At 38.3% G+C, this 23,930-nt stretch overlaps 1 protein-coding gene across 5 annotated transcripts in view; it reads left to right on the top strand.

Annotated features, from left to right (window-relative positions):
* Positions 1-23,930, top strand: part of PRR16 (proline rich 16) — a 244,072-nt gene that overhangs the window by 155,154 nt on the left and 64,988 nt on the right. For 4 of the 5 annotated variants that reach the window (XR_009452588.1, XR_009452590.1, XR_009452591.1 and 1 more), the window contains one exon: positions 6,181-7,078. Coding sequence is in view for 1 of the 5 variants with exons in the window: in XM_059693796.1 (XP_059549779.1) it covers positions 6,181-6,936 (756 nt within the window). In the remaining 4 variants the exon portion in view is untranslated. The remainder of the gene's footprint in view (positions 1-6,180; positions 7,079-23,930) is intronic. The other variant, XM_059693796.1, reaches the window with a different exon arrangement.

Raw genomic sequence — 23,930 nt, 5'->3', positions numbered from 1 at the left:
ACATGATTTCAAGGTTTTTGGCCTATACCCAGGAGAGGGACTTCTGGGTTGTATGGTAGTTATATTCTTAGTTTTTTGAGGAATCGCCAGACTGCTTTCCATAGTGGTTGTGCCAGTCTACATTCCCACCAACAGTGAACAAGGGTTCCCTTTTTTCTACAAACTCTCCAATACTTGTTATTGCTTGTCTTGTTGATAATGGCTCAATGCTTGCTCATATGGTAGAGTTTCTTTAGAATAGTCCAGGATCTGTTCCAGAAGATCTATACCATAGGGTGTGTACCTTATCCAAATTATTGGATATTGTCAAAAAAATTTCTCAACTGACTGCATTTACATTTGCCCTGGTAATGTTCAAAGTTTACATTTATCCACATCATCTCCAACAATTGGAATTAACAGACATATTTTTATCGAGTATGAAATGTTACCTCATTTTTCTTCAGTTTGTACCACCCTGAATACTAAGATTGAGTGTATTTTCATGGTGATAAAAAATTTGATGTTCATCTTAGGGAAATTCCTTCTTTATAAACCCTTTATTCTGTGTGTATGTGTGCATGTGTGTGTTTGTATATACATGAGCTCTTGATTTTGTTTCACTCATTGTTTCTCCTAAATCAGTATTGATATAAACTGTTTTGATTAAGAAAGATTTAGGTTGAGGTTTTTTTTGTTAAATATTAATATAGCTGCATCAGATTTCATTTGGTTACTTGTTTGCTATATCTGATTTTATCACTAAATTCAATACTTCTGTCTCCCTTTTTTAATAAATTGTTTTAATCTAGTCTTATTATGATTACTTATATATTTGAAGTTATTTTTTCTACTATCATGTGCAATCTTTTTCTATTTGCTATCCTTTTTTCCTCTATTATCTGTCTTTTTTAGATTTGCCAAGTTTTTTTACTCACTCTTTAATAAGTATATTATTTCGGAATTTTTACATTTGTCTGATATTTCTGTAGTTGTCCTGAAATTTTTCACATGCGTAAAGCCTAAAGTTAATCACTGCCAGGTACAAACTGATTTCTTGCGCACACAACAAAAATGCTTCAATTCTGACTGTTCTCCATCTGACCTGTATTTTCCTACTCTTTTAGTTTCACATTTTTCTAACCCTCTTTCAAATTAGTCATTAGTGTAATATTGTCTTCTAATCTGTGTATATTTTGATTTACTTATTTAACAATTTCTTTGTTCACCCGCCTATTTATTCTTGTATTTCAGTTCCCTTTTCTGGCTTTTTACACTTTTCTTGTCACTTATCAGTATTTTCAAGACTGAGCTATAAAAAGTATACTCTCTTTGTCTTTATTGTCTACCAATATCTATTTCACTTGCACTTTTATAGAAGAGTTAAATTCTATTATGATTGCAATTACTTTTTTTTTTCACTATGAAACATTTCTAAATTTTCTTCAGACTTCTATTGCTTGTGTGAAAACCTGTCAGCCTAATTTTTGTTACTGTGTAAATATTTAGTGTTCTTTTTTATTGTTGTAAAACTTTTATCATTACTCTCAGTATTTTATATTTTCACTATCATATGTCTGGGTGTGGGTTTGTTTATATTTTTGTGCTCGCTAATTAAATGATGCTTCAATTTTGAAAAATACCACTTCATAGTCTCTTTGAATAGTGCTTCTCTCACTTCTGAAACTATTTTTTAAAATATGTGGTATTTTAATCACAAAATAACAAGGACTCTCACAGCCTCGCTACTTACTGCCTGACTCTCTAACCTCATTCTCCCCGGGCTCTTCAGCCAAGAGCCTTCTTTGAAGGACCTTTAACAGGCTCTGTCCTGAATGGACTGCTAAAATAACTTCTCTTCTGCCTTCTAATGGCAACTCATCCCCGAGGAGAGCTTCACCAGCTTTTTTGATGGGGCCTTTCTATGCTCCTCTTGTAATATCTGCTATTTTTCCTTGGGAGCACTTGGGCCAGTTGCACTTTTACTAGTATAGTTATTTGAGTTTCTAATGAATGCATATCAGGCTCTCTGACTAGATTTCTTGCTCTATGGGGGTGGTACTCATTTGTTTTTTATTCTGTTGACATTCTGTAGGCACTCAGGAAATAACAATGCTGAGACCCAAATTATCCAGGAACTATGAAACCGGCAGGGACCCAAAGCAGTAGGTACTCATCTCCAAACATCAGCTTCAGTTCCCCCATAGCAGACCAGCTATCTCTCCTTAGCTGCAGACATTTAATACAATAAAGGCTTCGGGTAGATAACCTCTCTAAATTAAATAGTACACAGCACCCATGAGCCAAGACTCTCCCACGTTCTTTAAGTGGCCTCCCACTTTAATTTCTATGCTCTCTAGGCTAGAGCTGGAGGGTGTGTCACTAACTCTGTGAATACTTTATGGCTAAACCCCCCCCCCCCCACACACACACCTTTTTAAATTATGGAATAATTGAGCACTTTTTAAAAGTAACAACACCTTCAAAAATAAAAAAAAGGTAAGAATTTGTTTTGCTCATACTTGAATCAAATAAATAACCCTCACCCAGCCAGAGTAGCTCAGTTGGTTGATTGTTGTTCTGTGTACCTAAGAGTTGCCAGTTCAATTCCTGGTTGGGCCACATACCCAGGTTGAGGGTTCAGTCCCCGATTGGGGCACATGTTTCTCCCTCTCTCTTTCTCTCCTTCCTTCCTTCCCTCCCTTCTTCTACCAAGCATGTCCTCGGTGAGGTTTAAAAAAAAAAAGGAGAATAACTCTCCAGGCATTTACTTAAGTATTTGTTGAACCCCAGTTGAGTGCCATTCATTACATTAGGCATTTAGGATGCCATAGTAAAAATAAACAAGGCCCCTGATCTCACTGAGATTATAGTCTAGCAAGGAAACATTATTCCAATACTCATACTACTATGAACCTACAATAAAAAAATATGTGAATTGTTAGAATCAAATATGATTCCCTGTGAATATTTAATAAATTAACTTGACCCATAAGGGAAATTTCAGTAGGATGGAGGTTTACTTCATGAGTGACTACTGAGCTAAGATTTTTAAAATGAGTAGGAGTTAATAAGACAAAGAGGAGAGGTCAACATTTCAGAAGAAAAATTAGTATCTGCAAATGTCCTGTGGCAGGAAGCAGCCTGGCAACTATGAGAGTCTAAAACAGCGGTTCTCAACCTGTGGGTCGCGACCCCTTTGGGGGTCGAATGACCCTTTCACAGGGGTCGCCTAAGACCATCAGAAAACACATATATAATTACATATTGTTTTTGTGATTAATCACTATGCTTTAATTATGTTCAATTTGTAACAATGAAAATACATCCTGCATATCAGATGTTTACATTATAATTCATAACAGTAGCAAAATTACAGTTATGAAGTAGCAACGAAAATAATTTTATGGTTGGGGGTCACCACCACATGAGGAACTGTATTAAAGGATCGCAGCATTAGGAAGGTTGAGAACCACTGGTCCAAAAGAAGACCAGAGAGGTTAGAGAACAGAAAGGAAAAGGGAAACTTATCAGAGTTAAGGATATGGAGTTATTTAGGAGTGAAAGACAGAGATGTTGCTGGCTTATATGAGCTAAATAGGCCCAGTTGTTATATTTTTAGAAATTTTGTGAGCCATCTATTAAATGATCATTATTGAAAACAAAGGTAGGTATATAAACTTGTTAAATAAATTACAATAAAAATAAAGGTTTTCAGATTATGCTTTTCTAAATTTATCTCTATTGTTGAAAGTATTACAGTTGTCCCCCATTGACCCCTTCCACCATGCTCCCACCCCCTCTGCAGGCTTTCACCACACTATTTCTAAATATTCTTAATCATTTACAATGATTTCACTACATTTTACTATTATTTGTACTCCCGAGCTTATTTATATCTATTCTGTTGGCATGGTGGAAACACTTCGCAACGATGTGTTACTGAACATTCCTTTCCAACCTCACAGTCGATGAAATTGACCCTCATGGATGTTTACACTCTGAAAACTGGCAAACTGTTCAAATCAGGATCCCCTTGCACCCTTAAGATCCATTGTTAAACACCAGCACAGCACTGAGTAAGACTATATAGGACCTTGGAGATCATGTTAAGAATTGATCTTTATCATAGGAGAAGTGAACAGGCATGAAAGATTCTAAGCAGGAGGTTGGCCAGAGCACACACTTCTATTTTTAAAAGATCACTGAGACTAGAGAAATGAGAGAGGAAGCAAGGTGATGACTGTGGGTGGCCTGGATGGTAAGTAATGGTGCCTCAGACTAGGATCAAAGAAATGAAAATACAAGTGAATGGATTTAAGATATATTGAAGGGTTAAAATAGAAGGATGAGCTCAGGTGGTATTAGCACGAACCAGACAAGAAGAAGACGTAAAATCTCTATATTGTCCCTAATTTCTAGTTGGTTTTGATGTTTTCATTTTGAGCCCAATCCTGCCACCATGTGTCAAAGAGCCAGCTTCACAGTTGAACAAACTGGGCCTGATTAAGAGAAAAGGGGGAAAAAACAAAAAACAAACAAAACAAAAACCTACAGATACAAATATATGAATTGTACAAAAATAAATTATTTGTCATGTAATTCACAACTTGTCCATTTTCATATACTAGTATGTGTAATAGTATAGTCATGAGAATGGCCTCCAAGATCCCTGACTATGAGGAGTGGGAATGACTGAGGGCCTAGCTGCCATTCTCTGAAGTCCAGCATTTGAGTCAAGGTCATCCTCACACAAGCTGCCCCCAGGCAGTGACTGAACAGGACAGAGACCCTAAGGCAAGCCTGTCATGGGAGATGCTAGATTCCTTTGATGGTCAGCTTTAACTCCATGACTCCCCAATGCCCTTAGGAAATCTTTCCTTAAAACTATCTAACATGCTTCCACCCAGTTATCCTGTCTTCACAATTACTCTCCTTTACTTGGGGTAGGGCCTATATCAGTGATGCTGAACCTCTGACACGCGTGTCAGAGGTGACACGCGAACTCATTTTTTTGGTTGATTTTTCTTTGTTAAATGGCATTTAAATATATAAAATAAATATAAAAAATATAAGTCTTTGTTTTACTATGGTTCCAAATATCAAAAAATTTCTATATGTGACACGGCACCAGAGTTAAGTTAGGGTTTTTCAAAATGCTGACACGCCGAGTTCAAAAGGTTCTCCATCACTGGCCTATATCATGGTCTGATGGTTCTGACAAACTTATTTGATTCCCTGTCTCTGCCTGTGTCTGTGGCAGCTTTTGAGTGGTGGTTGTGACTTGGGTCTCTCCCCAAGTGATAACAGGCATCTGTGAATTCTGTGTCCAAGAGAATTTTCTGGCCCCTTCCCCTACCCTGTCCTAGAGGAAGGATTTCATTGTCTGTGTCTTAGAGGTTAGAGGGTTTTTTGTTTTGTTTTGTTTTGTTTTGTTTGTCATTTCTCTACTTCTTAAAGCTTTAGTTTTGTAAAGAAAGGGGTCTGGGATGTGGGTGGGGTTTTGAGCCTGTTTACCTAGGAGGGACTCTTTCCAGTGGCTTCCCCTGCCCTCAGTCTCCCAGGTGAGAGGCACATGAAGAAGGGACATGAGTGAGAACAAGTTGCCTTGTCTGACATGACAGCACACGCTCTGCCTTTAATCACTCATTAACATAGCTGGGGTTTTTTTTACTCACTTTGGTGGAGGCTGCCTCTTTTCCTGTGGTTTGCCAAAGGTGGGACAATCTTTGTGTCCTATCTGTCCTAAGGGAGCTTGAAACTCCTTGCAGTTCTGTTCATCCCATTATTTTGTGATCCTAGTTCTCTGATGGTCTAGTAAAGTTATGATTTTGAAAATTGTCTGGCTTTTTCTCATAGATTTCTATCTGCTCAGCAAATCTCCTCTTGTTTTTAAAAATCAGGACTGTTTCTGCATCAGGATTTTATCTTCGGTGGGTATAGCAGAGTGAGGGATAAAACATATGCATAAATAGTGTATTATATTCTAGGCATGTGAAATCATGATGTTATCCGTTGCCACCTTTATGGCAGCTATTCTGTAAATTCATTGAATGAAAACATTGTGCGGTAATGGAATACACAGTTCAACATTAGTCAAGGCTCCCATAGCGGATCACAGCTAGCCAGGAAGACATTCTTTCTAAAATATTTTGCTTTGCGGTCCTTTTTCAACACAGTTCCCTTGTCCTTTCCAACCAGGTGGTTGACCAGATTGATACCCTGACCTCTGACCTACAGCTGGAGGATGAGATGACCGACAGCTCCAAAACGGACACCCTGAATAGTAGCTCAAGCAGCACGACAGCCTCCAGCCTAGAGAAGATCAAAGTGCAGGCCAATGCACCGCTCATTAAACCCCCAGCACACCCATCTGCGATCCTCACGGTCCTGAGAAAGCCAAACCCTCCGCCGCCTCCTCCGCGGTTGACGCCCGTGAAGAGTGAAGACCCCCAAAGGGTGGCGCCCGCTGTCAATCCTGTAAAGACCAATGGCACCCTTCTGCGGAATGGTGGCTTACCAGGAGCACCAAACAAAATCCCCAATGGAGACATCTGCTGCACACCCGGTAGCAACTCGGACAAGGCGTCCGTGCAGCCTCTGATGCATAGACCTGAAAAAGACAGGTGTCCCCAGGCAGGGCCTCGGGAAAGGGTTCGGTTTAATGAAAAAGTGCAGTACCATGGCTATTGTCCTGACTGTGAGACCCGGTATAACATAAAAAACCGGGAGGTCCATTTGCACAGTGAACCTGCCCAGCCGCCAGGAAAGCTTCCTCCCCAAGGCCCTCCCCGCCCTCCTCCACCGCATCTCCCTCCAGTGCCACTGGGAAATGGGGGGCCGGGAATAAGCCACAGTAACAGCTACCCGCCTCCCAGACCTGCAACTGTGCCTCCTCCCACTGCGCCAAAACCACAGAAGACGATCTTGAGGAAATCAACCACTACAACAGTGTGATGTATGCCATTTAAAAACACTTTTTATTTTATTTTCATTTTTATATTATAAACATAATAAGTAATGCGCACTTTCTACTCAAGCAATAAAAAGCCCAAATATATTAATCCTGCATTCAGCAAAGTGGCATAAAAATCACCTGGTAAGTATGCAGTACATTGTTATATCCTGGGTATACACTGTTTAAAAAGTTGCATTATCAGAAACCACAGAATAATGAAAAACCTGAATATATTGTTTTTTCAATTGACCTGTAACAGTGGCTTGTAGTTTCAAATCATTTGATTTACTAGAAGAGATGGGATTAGATTTATTTTATTCATGTGGAACTTATCTATATTAATAATATATCATACTATTAATTTTGACCTAATGCTTTTTAATAAGAAATTTTAATACTGAAGGACCATTTTATTATTTTTTTCTAAAGATGTTTGTTACTAGTTTTGCATTATTAAATTCTGAGGACAATGGCAAAAAGTTTATTTTCTATACTACACAGATTATTATGACCACCCCATCAGTATAATGAAGTGAATTAGTTATGCAAATAATAATAATAATAAAAACGAGAGTATTTGCTTAGGAAGTTTTCAATATTCAGTATTTTTGGAAGTGTCAATGAAGTACTGATGGGGTGGTCATAATAATCTGGCCGGTCATAATAATCTGGCCACTCAGTGTAAACAATTAGAATTAACAATTAGAATTCAACTGTATAGGTAATGAAAGATTCGGTGTGTGGAAATATCATGCCAATAGACAGTAGATAATAGCAAAACCAAATTTTTTGTAGAATAAAAATGAAGCAGTGGTGCGGTTAATCCCTTGTTAATACTCATCAAATTGGGTAGTAACACAGACAGAGTTTGAATGGAGAAGATCACAATTATGTGAGATTTTTCTAAATTAAATATCATAATCAAGTCATAAATATAACTTTACACATTTTCATATTATATTATATATTTTGGTACCTCAAGGACCTTCTATTGAATGCCTCCTACACTGTCAACCCCTTCTACCCTTCTCATGCCCACATTTTTCCAGGACACAACTTAATCCAGTACATGGAAGTGGTGGGACCACTTGCCTCCTGTATCAGCAAGTTCTCTGCCTCCCTGAGGGAATTCCATTGATAGAAGAACTATAGGGGAAAATAAAGATGCTTCTAGAACAGGATGTTTTTAGCATTCGCCTTAAACTTGAAATATGCCAGGGGTCTTTGTTATTCAGTGAAGGAAGAGAAAAATTCCTTTGCTTCTAACGGCCAATAAAGGTGTGTTTTTGTTTTAATTTAGTCTAATTTACCACTTTAGGTCACTTATCACCCATGGACCAAGTTTACTTCCCTACTATTATGATTTGAACTTAATTGATATTTGGCTCTGGAACTAGAAATTAGTTTATTTCCCCTAAAATCATGATGACAGGTGCATATCTGAACAGTATTTGTCAATTAAGTGGGAAGAGTAGAGGGATTCATCTTTAGTGAAAATTTGTTTATTGCACAACTTAATGAAGAGTACTGTGATTTTTTTGACTAGTTCACTTTTGACCTTTAAACTTTAATTTTTGTTGCTACAGAGAAAGAGTATTCAGTTATATTTCCTTGTTGCCTTTTTTACGTTATATCATGGTAATTTGGAATACTATTTTTTAAATAACTTTCTATTAAAAGATGATATAATATTTTAGGCAGAATGACAGAAAGATAATGGGCTTTATTTTTTAAAAAAACAATTGAATGAAAACAAAGAGGACACTCAGAATGATTTTCGTTCTGTGTTTGTGGACATGAAGGTAATGTAAGTAGAATAAATGAAATTTTTCATATAGTTACAAAACATAAGACCAATAATCAAGAAAGGCCATAATCAAAATTTATTAATTTTATGATAAGTATGTTTAATAAATATGAGTCAAGTAAACAAATAATTGATTTATTGAATAGCAAAATAATACATTCTTAACTTTTTAATGCACCCATTTAGCTTGATAGAAATAAACCCAGGGTTTTATTATCTTTCTATATTTAAATAATATTTTCAAATGTTCATCCAGTGTTAGACCTTTTGGTCTTAGAAGACATCTTTCTTCCACAGCCTATTACTGAGACCCAATACTTAGCTTATAATTTCAGACATTGACTCTCTCTCGATATCTGGGAACCAATCTGAATCTCAAAATAGAGCTTCTTGTCAATCACAAATCATCCACAGAGTAGATAACTTATTTGCAATAAATCAAGTTGAATAAGTTGAATAATTCGAGCTGGTTGAGTATGAATATTGAGCCAAAAGCCTAAACACAACCTCTGAGGTTTAAATCCTTCTCTCTGCCTCAAAGTGCAGACAAAGCTACCCCATGAAAAACCATTGTTTAAAATATGATTAGTGACATATGCCCAAACTACAAGGTCTGTTTTTATTTAACACATTTATAAGCAACTATTGGCCTGGAAAGCTGAGTTAAATCCCAAGCTAAAAAAAAAAGTTATAGTTATTGACCTTCTTCTCTTATTATAGTTAATCACATAATCAAGAGTGTTAGTACAGCAGTGTTAAGACTTTCTTTTGACTTTATTTGCTCTATATGCTCCCCTTTTTTCCATTAATATATGGAATATATGAGGCCAATAAGGTATTTTTTGTTTGTTTGTTTGTTTGTTTTACTGATGATTTGGTAATATTCACTGAAACTTAGTTATTTCATATGTATATATAGCATATTTATATATTTGTAAAACATAGAAAGCAATTAACACAGAGCATCATAATATTTGTCTGGAATCTTGTGATTGAAGTGTAAGGGACTGCAGTTTTTGCTATCAGCCAACATTGCTTTCAGAATTTAAATTTTGAACTGCAAGCTCTGTGTATCATCCATTAAATTATCATAATACATGGTATATATTTCCTATTCCTGAAGATTCCAAAGTTGAAATGCTTTCCTCACATCATTAATGGGAAGTTATTTTTTACAATATGCATTTGAACACTTTAAATCGCTTAATCCATACAAAGGACTATGGACTAACCTCCATAGTCCTTTGAAAGGGATGTTTCTGCAAAATATAAAATGGTAATACTGCTTATGACAAAATCAATTCTTAATGAAAGGCAGAATATATACTTTAAAAATGTAGCATTCATTAATTAAATTGGAATAGGAAAAGTTTTTGTCTTGTTAATTTAAACAAAGATTATCTCACTTCTGTGATGGGAGGTTGTTGTGTCCCTGCTGATGAAAGGTAAAAAGAAAATAAAAATAGACCAAAGTTCTCTTTCATCTCTTGGTAGCTATAGCAGTTATAAAAAGAAACAAAACTGATATTTTTAGGTCATGCTTAAGCTAAATATAAAATCTGCTCAAAAATACAGGGCATACAAAAAAGAGAAATTTCCCATTTCTTTCAATGTGATATAATTATATTCATACCTCCTCTCATTAGTTTAATAATATTCTAGAAAAAATGAGTCTATTAACTGAAATGGTTTCATTAACATAAAATTCTTGTCTTTGAATTATGCCTGCATATAATTACTTAATGAATAAAGAAATAAGGCACTGCATTATATGGCTTTTTTTTTTTTTTTGGACAAATCAGTAGTTAAGTTGCTTATGGCAGCTACACAGTCTCTGAAACTATGCAAGACCTCTTACCCACAGGTTCTAATTATAGCTCTTCGTGGATCCTCTATGAAGAAGAGCCTGAGTGGTTCCACTTGGAATTGCACCAGGAATGGTGTAGTTAAGTCATAAATCACTGCCTTAACTGAATTGTTTTCCAGGGAATACATGCAAAAAAATGCATTGTCAAGCCTTGTAATTGGCCTGATTTAGTTTCTTTCTCTCGACTTTGTTAGTTGTACATCTTACTATAATATGCACTCAAATTTGTAGCAAAAGATTGCATTGCAATGTACTTCAGTGATTTCTAAGTGAGGGAGTGATTTATGAGCAATAAAAATTCATATCATATAATTGGGTAAAATATATAGACTCTGATGATTAATAGACACTATCAGATAATCATGCGATGTTTTTTGGGTCAATTTGACACTATATTTGAATTTTTAGACTAAATATTTTGGAGTTTTAGAATCATTCAAGTTTTCTGATTCTGAAGTAATGACAGTTTTGATGCTACTTTGAGGGCACACAGCAGTGTTGAACATAAAACTGCAGTTAACCATATCTTAGTGGAACCGCAGTTATGTAGGCTGTCATTTTATTGGACATTCTTGGATTTATCATTCTGCTCTTTTGGGGGAAAACTAAAATGGAACATACAGAAGATTTGCGTATAAACCCACTTTAAAATGTTAGTAAATCAACAAAGAGTATAGAGTTGGTTAAAGGCCAAGGTAAAATAAGGAGGACATATTGCTTATAATTTACTAGGGGCCCGGTGCACGAAATTCGTGCACTGGGTGTGTGTGGGGAGGGGAGTGTCCCTCAGCCCAGCCTGCCCTCTTTCACATACTGGGAGCCCTCAGGCGTTGACCCCCATCACCCTCCAATCGCAGGATCGGCCCCTTGCCCAGGCCTGACGCCTCCGCCAGAGGTGTCAGGCTAGGACAGGGGACCCCCATCTCCCCCTGATCACTGGCTCTGGCCCCCGCCCAGGCCTGAGGCCTCTGGCCCAGGAATCATGCCTGGGCAGGGGACCCCCATCTCCCTCTGATCGCTGGCTCCACCCCCCGCCCAAGCCTGACGCCTCTGACCCAGGCTTCAGGCCTGGGCAAGGGGACCATCATATCCCCCCAATCCCCGGCTCCGCCCCCCACCCAGGCCTGATGCCTCGGCCAGAGGAGTTGACCCTCATCACCCTCCGATCACCAATCACCGGATCGGCCCCTTGACCAGGCCTGAGGCCTCTGGCCTAGGCGTCCGGCCCGGGCAGCGGGGACCCGCAGCTGCAGCGGCCCCGTGATCGTGGGCTTCGCTTTAGGCCCAGGCAAGGGACCCCTAGCTCCCGGGACTGCCAGCTTCGACCGTGTCCAGCTCCCATCGCTGGCTCCACCCCTACTTCCTGCTATCACTGGCCAGGGCGGCAAAGGTGCCTAGAATCATGGCTGGGGGGCAGGGCAAAGGCGGCCCCAGGGCCGCCTTTGCCCTGCCCCCCAGCTCTTAGCTCCCCCCTGGGTTTCCGATCACTGTCAGTGGCAGGGGGCTTCTTCCTGCTTTCCCTTTCGCCTCCCTGCATTGTGCCTACATATGCAAATTAACTGCCATCTTGTTGGCAGTTAACTGCCAATCTTAGTTGGCAGTTAACTGCCAATCATAGTTGGCAGTTAACTGCCAATCATAGTTGGCAGTTAACTGCCAATCATAGTTGGCAGTTAATTTGCATATAGCCCTGATTAGCCAATGAAAAGGGTATCGTCGTACGCCAATTACCATTTTTCTCTTTTATTAGATAGGATAACTTCTAGAGTTATCAAAAATAGGTAAGCTAATAGTAACTGCTTTATAAAACTGTACATACATTAGAGTTTCATATGAATGTATGAAATAGTTATTATCCTTCTTTACAAGTGAAGAAATTTAGGATCTCAGTTTCAGTATTTTATTAAAATCCACCCTTGAAAGTGATTTGGATAGCATTTCAGTGACAGCCTGACTTCCCACAATTTCCCCCACAACATCGCCATTTAATTGTGTTCTTCATACCACTGAACTTTGCAAAATTTTTCCTTCATTCTTAGCAGTTATTTTGACGCTTGAAGGGGGTTACTTAATGTTGTTTTGACATGCTTAATATGTTTGATCTTTGCAGAAAATGAAAGTGATCTCAGGCAATTTAGCTACCACATAAAATGAATGAGCTGCTGAATAATGAAAGCCTCATTTTTCTCATGTATTGTAAGCGGCTTCACCTTTCAGTTTTTTTCCCACTGAGTTCAAAGACTGTTGATTATGTTAGTTTCTTTCCCTAAGAAGTTCTGATTTCATAGTTTTAATGCTATTTGACCCTGAATATGTCACTTCCATTACTGGTATTTCATTTTTGAATTTCATCTACTTAACATTGACCCCTACAGTTCTAAGAAAAGCAATAGATCCACTCCATGGAACCACTAAAAAGCAGTTCATTAGAGATGTCACTAATAAAATAATTTCCATTTTTTTGTTACTAGACTATAGATATCATTTTCCATGATTTGATCATGTAGTTGTCAACTCTCCTAATCATCAAAGGGGATTTTGAACCAACTAAATAAAACAGTGTGTGCCCTCAAGTGGGTTAGGGCTGGTGTTGACAAGATATGATATCTAACCCTTCTCAAGCGCTGATTTTATGCCAAACTCTCTTCTACATGTTTGTATGTATTATTTTTTCTCATAAAATTATTTTTCCCTTATAAGAACCCAGTGTCTTAGACACTATTATTATTTATATTTGCAAATGAGGAAACTATTGCACTGGAGACCTGCTGCCCAAGGTCGTAGAGACAGAAAGTGGTCAAGCCAGAGGAGCAAGGCAGGCAGGAAGCCTCCACAGCTCAAGTTCCTCACCTTTCAGAAATACCTGGAGTTCGGCCCCTGCGTTGTACAGGGGTCATCTTAGAGCTGAAAGTCATTTCATTGACACTCGCCAGAAGAAGTTGTTGGAAGCTAAAAATAAGAGGAAAATAAGTGTCTTTCTGTTAAGATAAATTAGTCCATGCATGCTGAGGTAGCAAGCAATCCCAGTATCTCACAGCCATCGAGTTATACCTTGTTCCCTCAGAGTTCATCCTGAGTCCAGGAGACTCTCCAGGCAGGAATCTCTCAGGCAGTCGAAATTCAGGCACACAGGCTGCATTGTTTGTGGGGACCATCCTCTGGTCCAGGGTCCTCTTCCAGGACCACCAGAACGGAGAAAGGGATGACTAGAAACTCTTACCTGTATTTTTTTAAAATATATTTTATTGATTTTTTACAGAGAGGATGGGAGAGGGATAGAGAGTTAGAAACATAAGTGAGAGAAAAACATCGATCAGCTGCCTCCTGCACACTCCCTACTGGGGATGTGCCCGCAACCAAGGTACATGCCCTTGACCAGAATTGAACCTGGGACCCTTCAGTCCGCAAGCTGATGCTCTACCCACTGAGCCAAACCGGTTAGGGCTTACCTGTATTTTTTAACCTCAGGCCCTATATGTGCTATGGGCCAAAACTAGTCATGTGGCCCTGCCTATAGTCCCCATATGCCCAGGAAGAAAAGGAGATCCACATGTGGGTAAAGAGTCATACCACCACTATTTCCAAAGGGGTAATATTTTGGTGTGTGTATAATATGACTATATTATAGACTACTATAGCTCTTATGTTCTTCCTTTTCCCATTTCCTGCTGTTCACTTAATCTCACCATAAATTAGAATGTCATCTTATTTTTAAGAAAGATGGAGAGGAAAGGAGTGAATCTGACAACATCCCTGCTAACAAGGTAGAGGGAATTGACAGCATTTACTAAGAAGATGGATGAGTTTTATGACAGCATTTTTCTACCCTATTTGCATTCTGTCCAAGGATACACACCAACTACATTATGTAGTTCAACATTTTAGAATTGCATACTAAATTTTCATTAGTTAAATTTCTAAATAAAGAATGATAGATAAACCTAATTTGAAGACATGTACTTATTGATCCAGAATAGTCAAAGAAATATGAAAATCTACTACAGAAATTTAGGCCCTTGATGTAAATTATGATGTGTAGTTATAATATTAATTTAGAGGGCAGCATATTAAGATAAAAGCATACATTTAAAACCAGAGTCCTGGATTTGTGTCTCAATTTTCCCAACTTCTAAGTCACCCTGGTCAAATTGCTTAATGAGTTCTGAGGCTTGCTTTAAAAGGAAGATAATGGTGCCATTCTTTCCTAGCTAATAGGGCTCTTGAGTCATTAATTATTCTCCTCCCCTTATATATTCTGAGCTCACCTAATCCTCCTTTACATGTAAGGGGCAAGGAAAGTAATAGCACATCCCCAAATGCATGTTTAAGTCATCAGAACTATAAGCTTCAGCTATTTTATAGGCAGCCGTGGTGAAAGGTAAGGTGGATGAGGCACCATGGATAGGCAACTTCAGGATTCAACAATCTACAGCCTTCAGAGCTATTAAATAAGCAGAATCGCCACATTACAATACCGCATGCTTTGCATATATAAGAAACACCTTCCAAATTGTTCCTTATAGCGTCCTCTTTTTAAAATTGTTGATAGTATTACAGATGTCTCCCATTTCCCTCCTTTACCCCCCTCTTCCCAACCCCTATCCATCCCCCAGGTCTTCACCCCCACCATTGCCTGTGTCCACGGGCTATGTATATAAGTATATAAGTTCTTTGGTTTATCTCTTCTCTTTCCCCTAATCCCCACATCAGCATATGTTAGTCTGTTCCATGCCTCCATGCTTCCGGTCTTATTTTGTTGGTCTCTTCTGCTAAGTGAAATAAGCAATCTGAGAAAGACAGATATCACATGATCTCGCTTATTTGTGGAATTTAATGAACAAAATTAATCCTCTTGGTTGGAGCTAAGTAGACTATGTATGGCAACATAGCTAATTACTATTTAGTGTTTGTTTTATATTCAGCTATATTATTTGTTTAGGTTGAAAGCATTTATGCTGATATAGAATGGGTTACACACACTCAGTCATATCCTGTTTCAATTAGTTGTTAAACTTCATCTCCTTTTCATCACGTCTCTCTGTGGTTACAAATATAAAAATGATGTGCATTTCCCTTACTTAATTTTGTCTTGGCCCTGTACTTGTTACCCAAATTGCCTGGTTTTACACATCTTGTTTCTACTATAGTTAAATTGATACACTTAACCATGCTCCACTATGACCCAATTCCCTAACACTTTTCTCTGTGTTTCTCCTCTCAGGGTACCACCTACCAGCATGTTGTTATAAGGCCCTAATGATTTAATGAATGTGTAGATACTTTACAGACTGTAAAACCTCAAGCAAATGCAAATCATTGTAATCAGTTTATGACACTTCTTGCCAAATTACCTGTCTTCCTTGTTAATCTGGTGGGATGCTTTGTATTTGCCTAGATTATTTGCTAATGATATTTTATTCATCTCATTTATAAAGTAATTAGTTTACTTAAGTTTTTTACAGTTATTATTATCAAATAAGCCTACTGATTTTTTTCACACTTAGCCAGTTGATATAGAGAACTCTCATTTTTTATTTATTAAATTTTGTGAATTAGCAAGTCACACAATGAACATGACAGATTTCTGAGGTGACTACAATAATAAGTATAGGTTATTACCTGTTTTGACAATGTAGCTTAGTTTTAATTATTTATGACTAGAGGCCCACTGCACAAAAATTTGTGCACTCGGTGGTGGTGGTGGAGGTCCCTCAGCCCAGTCTCTGCCCTCGCAGTCTGAGACCCCTCATGGGATGACCACCTGCTGGCTTAGGCCTGCTCCCTGGGGGATTGGGCCTAAGCTGGCAGTCAGACATCCCTCTGGCAGCCCGGAAGCCCTTGGGGGATGTCCATTTGCCAGCAGGGAGCAGGCCTAAGCTGCAGTCCAACATCCTTAGCGCTGCTGAGGAGGCAGGAGAGGCTCCCGCCATGACCACTGTGCTGTTAGCTGGCAGCCTGGCTTGTGGCTGAGCAGAGCTCCCCCTGTGGGAGTGCATTGACCACCAGGGGGCAGCTCCTGCATTGAGCGTCTGCCCCCTGGTGGTCAGTGTGTGTCATAGTGAGCAGTGATTCCCAGTCTTTCTGCTGTTAGGGTCAATTTGCATATTACCCTTTTATTATATAGGATAGAGGCCTGGTGCATGGGTGGGGGCCGGCTGGTTTGCCCTGAAGGGTGTCCTGGATCAGGGTGGGGGTCCCGCTGGGGTGCCTGGCCATCCAGGGTGAGGGACTGATGGCTGTTTGCAGGCTGGCCAATCCTGTAGTGGGGACCCTCACCCCATGAGGTTGTGGCCAGTCTGGGTGAGGGGTTGAGGGCTGTTTGTAGGCTGGCCACAGCCCCTTCAGGGTGGGGTCCCCCCTGGGGTGCCTGGCCAGCCTGGGTGCGGGTCTGATGGCTGTTTGCAGGCTGGCCACAGCCCCTTCAGGGTGGGGGTCCCTACTGGGGTGCCTGGCCAGCCTGGGTGAGGGGTTGATGGCTGTTTGCAGGCTGGCCACAGCCCCTTCAGGGTGGGGGTCCCCACTGGGGTGCCTGGCCAGCCTGGGTGAGGGGTTGAGGGCTGTTTTCAGGCTGGCCACAGTCCCTTCAGGGTGGGGGGTCCTGCTGGGTTGCCTGGCCAGTCTCTGTGAGGGGCTGATGGCTGTTTCCAGGCTGGCCAAGCTCCCCAGCAGGAACCCTCACCCCATGAGGGTGTGGCCATCCTGGGTGAGGGGCTGATGTCTTTTTGCAGGCTGGTCACAGCCCCCAACCACCAGAGCTCCCAGTAGAGGCTGGCTGGAAGCAGGTATTTGGGATTTATTTATTTTCTATAATTGAAACTTTTTTGCCTTGAGCGGAGGCCACAGCTGGCCATGGCAGGCGGGAAGCTTGGCTTCCTCCATCGCCGGGGCAACCAAGCCTCCTGCTTGCTCCAGCTCCGTGGCTGCTAGCTGCCATCTTGGTTGGGTTAATTTGCATATAGTCACTCTGATTGGCTGGTGGGCGTGGCTTGGAGCATAGTAGAGGTGTGGTCAATTTGCATGTTTCTCTTTTATTAGATTAGATAATATTTAATAGCATATGAGTAAATCCATTTAGAATATAATGTCAGATTAATTAAATTCTAATAGTAGTAGGATATTATAAATATTTTAAAATGCTTGTTCAAGTAAGAATTTAAATCACCAAACTTTGTTCAAACAAGAGAATGTCTATGTTTATGGTGAAAAATATCATTAATTGATGAGATGGATTTAATTAATATTTTCAGAGCATTTTACCCCAAAGCAGCAGGATATACATTCTTTTCATATGCATATGAAACATTTTCTAGGACAGACCACATGTTAGGAAACAAAACAAGTCTCAATAAATTTAAGAAGGCAGAAGTCATATCAAGTATCTTCTCTAACCATAATGGTAAGAAACTACAAATTAATCACAAGAAAAAAACACAAAGACATGGAAGCTAAATAATATGTTAACAAACAATTAACAATGAATGGGTTAACAATGATATCAATAAAGAAATCGAAAGACGCCTTGAAACAAATGAAAATGAGAACACAACAATGCAAAACCTATGAGACACAGCGAAAGCAGTCCTGAGAGGAAAATTTATAGCATTACAGGCCGAACTCAAGAAACAAGAAAAATCTCAAGTACACAATCTAACTTTACATTTAAAGGCATAGAAAAGAACAACAAAGCCCAAAGTGAGTAGAAGGAAGGAAATAATAAAGATCAGAGCAGAAATAAATGAGGCTCTAAAAAACATAAAAAAGATTAATGAAACCAAGAACTGGTTCTTTGAAAAAATAAACAAGGTTGACAATCTCTATTCTGACTTACCAGGAAAATAAAGAGAGAGGACCCAAATAAATAAAATCAGAAATGAAAGAGAAGAAGTAATGGTAATCTGACTCCGCAGAAATACCAGGGATTATAAGAAAATATAACAAATAACTACATGCCAACAAATTGGGCAATCTGGATGAAATGAATAAATTTTTAGAAACAATTTTCATAAGCTGACTCAGGAAAAATCAGAAGAGGGTAAAAGGTTGATAAATGGTGATGGAAGGAGACTGGGCTTGGGGTGGTGAATACACAATGCAATATGTAGATGATGCATTACAGAATTGTACACCTGAAACCTATATAATTTTATTAACCAAAATCACCCCTAGAAATTCAATAAAAATCCTTTACTTAGTGATATTATAAATTCTGACAAAGCATTAACTATTGTTTAGCTTTAAACAAAGTCTGATATATTTGAGTACATGTTACAGCGAGATACCTTTCTGAAGGACTAAGAGCTAAAGTTCTTTGATCACAGTGATTTATGGCTTAAGTGTAAGTATATAAACATTTCTAATAGTCTAAAATGCTCATCTCAATTCAAACTCTTCAGGGCAAAAACGAATATTTAAATTTATTTCTTTGCCTTTTTAAAACTTCAGAGTTATGTCAAGTAACTATGGTATTTTGCTTGATATTTGAAATACAGTACTAATACTTTTTTAAATAGATTATATTTTCTGATTGGACTCTATCAGTATTACAGAGAATTAATATTAAAAGTAGCTCTTGCATATGACTTCCCAATAAATCTTCTCAACACCAAAGCCCCAATTTTCAGTTTTATCTTCTGCATCTCCTTTTATCCTTTTACCCAAGTAATTTTAATTTTTGCCAAGTCTTTTTTTTAGAAAATCATTCCCAATGACACCTTCCGCAGAGAGGCTTTTATCTCCTCAGTTTTCATGTTACATTTGCCACCTGCCTGGTCACTGGACCTCTTACCTGAGATTACACTACATCCTGCTGATATCCAACAGAGTAATTTTCTTTTCATCATTTCATCTCGATCCAGAAATTTCGAAAGCTCAGGATAATCCATTATTTAAAATTCTTCACTGTAGGCTTAGCAGTGCTAACCAGAAACCCTTTCAGCCTCCTTTAATAAATTCCCAATCTAGGGAAGCCAACACTGATAAGTAGGCTCCAGCCAAGTAGGCTAAATTACTGACCTACTGACCCTCTGATATGCCCTATTCATTGCCAGTTTCTATGCATTCTCTTGGACATGTGGGCCCAGCTTGTTATGGCTTTGTAAATGTTGCTCTGAGATTTTCAGCATTTATCCAAAGCCTTTTCTAATCAATCAATCAATCACTTAATAAAAATTTAAGAAACTACAGCAGTAGAATGGGTACATCACAAATAAAAATTCAAAAAACAAGCATAAAAATGTATATGAACAAAAGTATTCAACTAGTAATTAAATAAATGTAAATTTAAGGGTGTATCTTTTCTTAAATTAACAATATTACATAAAGGCAGTTATTTACCATGTTTATTCCCACCAGCAAATCATAAGGTGTTAGAGTAGAAGACACTTATGATGATTTAAGCTAGTCCTTTCACTTAATAGGTTAGCAAATTGACCTCCCAGTAGGACAGATAAACTCATGTAAATTCATGCACAGAAATGTAAGTTTCCTCATTTGATATATAGTTTATTCCTATTAACATAAAACAAGCAGTTCCCATAGAAGATAGATTGCTAATATTGATGTGTGAGAATCAGAGTTTTGGCAAAGAATCAGAGTTTTTGGCAAAGCAAGAAAACTTGTACTAATGATGTAAAGTGCTGTCACATATGCAGAAAGTGCTAGACAAAAAGGAGGAAGGGAAATGAAAATTTAAATAAAGACATAAGCAATTAAAATCTTGTACTTAAAAATTGACATGAATACAATGGAATAAAATTAAAGCTATACACTTAATATGTGAAGGCTTAGTTGTACTTTCTACCACAGGCTAAGATTATATATAATACAACTTTTATTTTACATGTTTTTGTCTTAATTTGAAGATAAAACCATAGTTTATATAGAAAAGCCACTTTTTCATTTTGGGTCAAGGATATAGCTGGTAAGAGGAATTTCTGAGAGACAGGTCTGCCTGTAAATGTTCCCTTGAGGATGAGACTTTTAGTTAGGCTTATATTTTGTCTTTTGATTGCATGCATTTAAGATCCATCTCATCCAAAGCTTTCTCCAAATCACTAGCATGATGTCGAGTCAAGAATGTGTACTTCCTACCTGGTAGGGAACACTGTCAAATTCAAGGATAAAATAAAAGAGGTAAATACAATTTTCAACTGGAATCATAGAGATAGTATGCTTCTGAAACCACCCCAAACCTGTCTCCATTTACTGAAATAAATATACTAAAATTATAGGAGTTTTCTTCCCATTGAGACATTCTAGTTATTTTTCCATGATTATGTTCAACATTTATATCAAATTTATTTCCTAAGGTAGTGAACTGAAGTCTCACATTGTTTGATTTCCTGAAGCGTGCCTATCCTGTGAACTAAGTACAGGTCATTCTATTGTGTTTGATGAAAGCACTTTGATAGAGATGATACAGCAGCATCTCAATATGTAGTTGTTGACTGAATTCACAGAGTGAACAGCCAGGTGTAAAGTGTTTCTTGATTACCATTTCCTATTTTCATAGCTTTTGCTATTGCTCTCATTTAATGCATTGCTCATTGTATGTTTGGGGAGATTGCAGTGAGACTTGAAAAGACAATATTTATATCTTTGGTTCAGTGTGTGTGTGTTTCCTCATTGATTGTTTAAAGATGTGGCATTTACTTAGTTTACGGTTATACAGGTTAGTCCTCATAAATTTCCTAATCCATGAAATGAGGGAAGGTACTCTGGATTTCTTATAAACTGCAAGCTGATATAAATAACTGCTGATTTTTTTTTTTTTATACACACTAATCCTTTAAGGGACAGAGGAATGAAATTGGATTTGGCAGAATACGCTGTAAGTCCTTGCTGAACGTCTCCATAGGTTCTTGGAAACTAGGACTTGAAGCAAAATGAAGTATAATGAAGTCAATGTTATGCTAGGCTAATTGACATAAACAAGAATTAAGTTCCTATGGCATATTTCTGGTCACAGAAGCATCACCAAACTTATAAATAAATACCCAAGACACTTCTGATATTAAACATTGAAATAAAGGTGACCTATATATACATTTAAGAAAGATGAATAAAAACAAGTAAGGTCATACTTTTCCAACCCACTTAATTCTAATTCACAGCCCTGAGTGGCCAGATCCTATTCCGGAAGCTCAGGGAGCAGGGTGGGAACCCACTCTCGACAGAATACCCTCTCATTGCAGGGCACGCTCACATCCAAGCCCACACGCACTCAGACTGGGACAATGTAGACATGCCAATCACCTCACGTGCACATCTCTGGGATGTGGTGGAAAACCAGAGTACCTGAAGAAAACCCTCGCTGACATGGGGAAACCATGTAAACTCCACACACATAGTGGCCCTAGCAAGAAACAATTCTTTTCCCTTATCATCTTTATAAGGAAAGGACATTGAACATAACAAAGTTATTCAAGGACCTGATCTACTACCTTAAGGTATCTTTAGATCTTTTCTATAATGTGTTAGATATTGATGATGCATCTGGGCTTATATAAGCAAACACAGAATGGTGTTTTATGTTATGTTTCCAATGGCAAAATTCAAACAAAGAAATTAATGTAGGAACACGGGTTTCTATATTCCTTTTTGGACTTCATAGGAAAACAGCATCTTAAAAACTGGGGAGGGGAAGCAAACACCAATGAATGTTGTGGGAAAGGGTAAAATGAACTTGTAGATTCTGAGCTGGTAGCGCTGTGAAAAGCAGAATTTCCAACTGATCTTGGATCTCAGAAATGGGCAGTGATGGAGTTTCTGTGAGTGTGGGAAACTGACTCCATTGGCTGGAGCTTCTCTTTTCCCTCCTTTCCTGGCCTAGGGATGTGCTGCAAATCTGAAAGAGTATTAAATTACCATGGGGGGTGGGGGCGGCGACGGGGAGAGTGGTGCTCATGGTACTAAAGAAAACTTGATTTCATTTTCCAAATGGAAAGACGAAGTAATCTGAGTGTATGTTCTAAAACTTTAGCATTTTATGGTATAGAAACTAGAATGCCATGGCTGGGGAGTGTTTTAGAGCTCATGAGCCTATTCCTTCGCTTTTCTAATATTGCAGTGTGGGTCTGGAAGTTGTCTAAACATCAGAATCACCTGGGATGTTTTACACCCTGAACCAATTAAATCAAAATACATCTATGGTGGGCCCAGATATCAGTATGTTGTAAAGTTATCCAGGCAATTCTAGGATATCAGCAAGAATGATAGATCCGTTATATTTCATTCTAATTACAGTACTTCGGAGTCTGTTTACATCTTCCTTTTCCAGTATAAGCAAAAGACAGGCAGGCACTTTGAAATCTATATTTGAAGAGTTTGTGTGGAGCATTAAAATCTTGTTTTGGTTAATGCAGCATTAAAAAAGTAATTCTTGAGCTGGAGATCCATTTAAAGTAACTTTAAAGTGAAGAATATGTGCCGTGTATGTATGTATTACCTTATCACTCAAAGTTTCTGTGGTTCACTGAGTCAATGTTTATTTCAAAAAGTGAAAAGTAAGCATTAGCTGGTTTACCTAAATGGTTAGAGTCACCATCAGCCCACAGACTGAAGGGTTGTGGGTTCAATTCTGGTCAAGGGCATGTACTTCGTTTGCAGGCTAGATACTCACCCTGGTGGGAGCATGAGCAACAGGCAACCAATCAATGCGTCTCTCACACATCAATGTTTCTCTAGCTCTCTCCCCACCTCCCTTCCACTCTCTCTAAAAAAAATCAATGGAAAAATTATCCTCCAGTGAAGATTAACAAAACAAAACAAAAAAAGAAAAGTAAAATATGATATTAAATTGTGACAAAGATTAAAAGTTGAATTGTGTGCATTTTAAGAATGTACTTAGGTATCCATAATACTAAACTAATTATGAATATAGAATGTTACTCTAATTTCATGACAATAATTCATTATTATACGGCAGTTATCCACATTTGCTGATAGTGCGTTTAAATTAAAGTATCAAATACAGTGGGGCCTTGACTTACGAGTGTCCCGACTAACGAGTTTTTTGAGATACCAGCTCTCTCTCCACCGATTTTTTGCATTGAGTTGACAGAGTAATTTGAGTTAACGAGCTCCTTAACGAGCTCCTTAAGGAGCTTGGTCTTGGAATGAATTAAACTCGTAAGTCAAGGCCCCACTGTATAATATTCTGACATTGTCAGAAATCTTATATTCTTCATAGCCTCTTTCAAATTCTATTTTCTGCAAGTCATGTTAATTATAATAAACTCATATACACCTTGGTATTTTCCACATATGCTTTCAACAAACTTTGTGTCTATTTTATTTTTATGAAAAGGAAGTAGAAGTCA

The sequence above is a fragment of the Myotis daubentonii genome, chromosome 4, assembly GCF_963259705.1.
Source record: "Myotis daubentonii chromosome 4, mMyoDau2.1, whole genome shotgun sequence".
Classification (NCBI taxonomy): domain Eukaryota; kingdom Metazoa; phylum Chordata; class Mammalia; order Chiroptera; family Vespertilionidae; genus Myotis; species Myotis daubentonii.
Note: the sequence above shows the minus strand (reverse complement) of the source record. Positions and strands in the feature narration are given on the sequence as shown.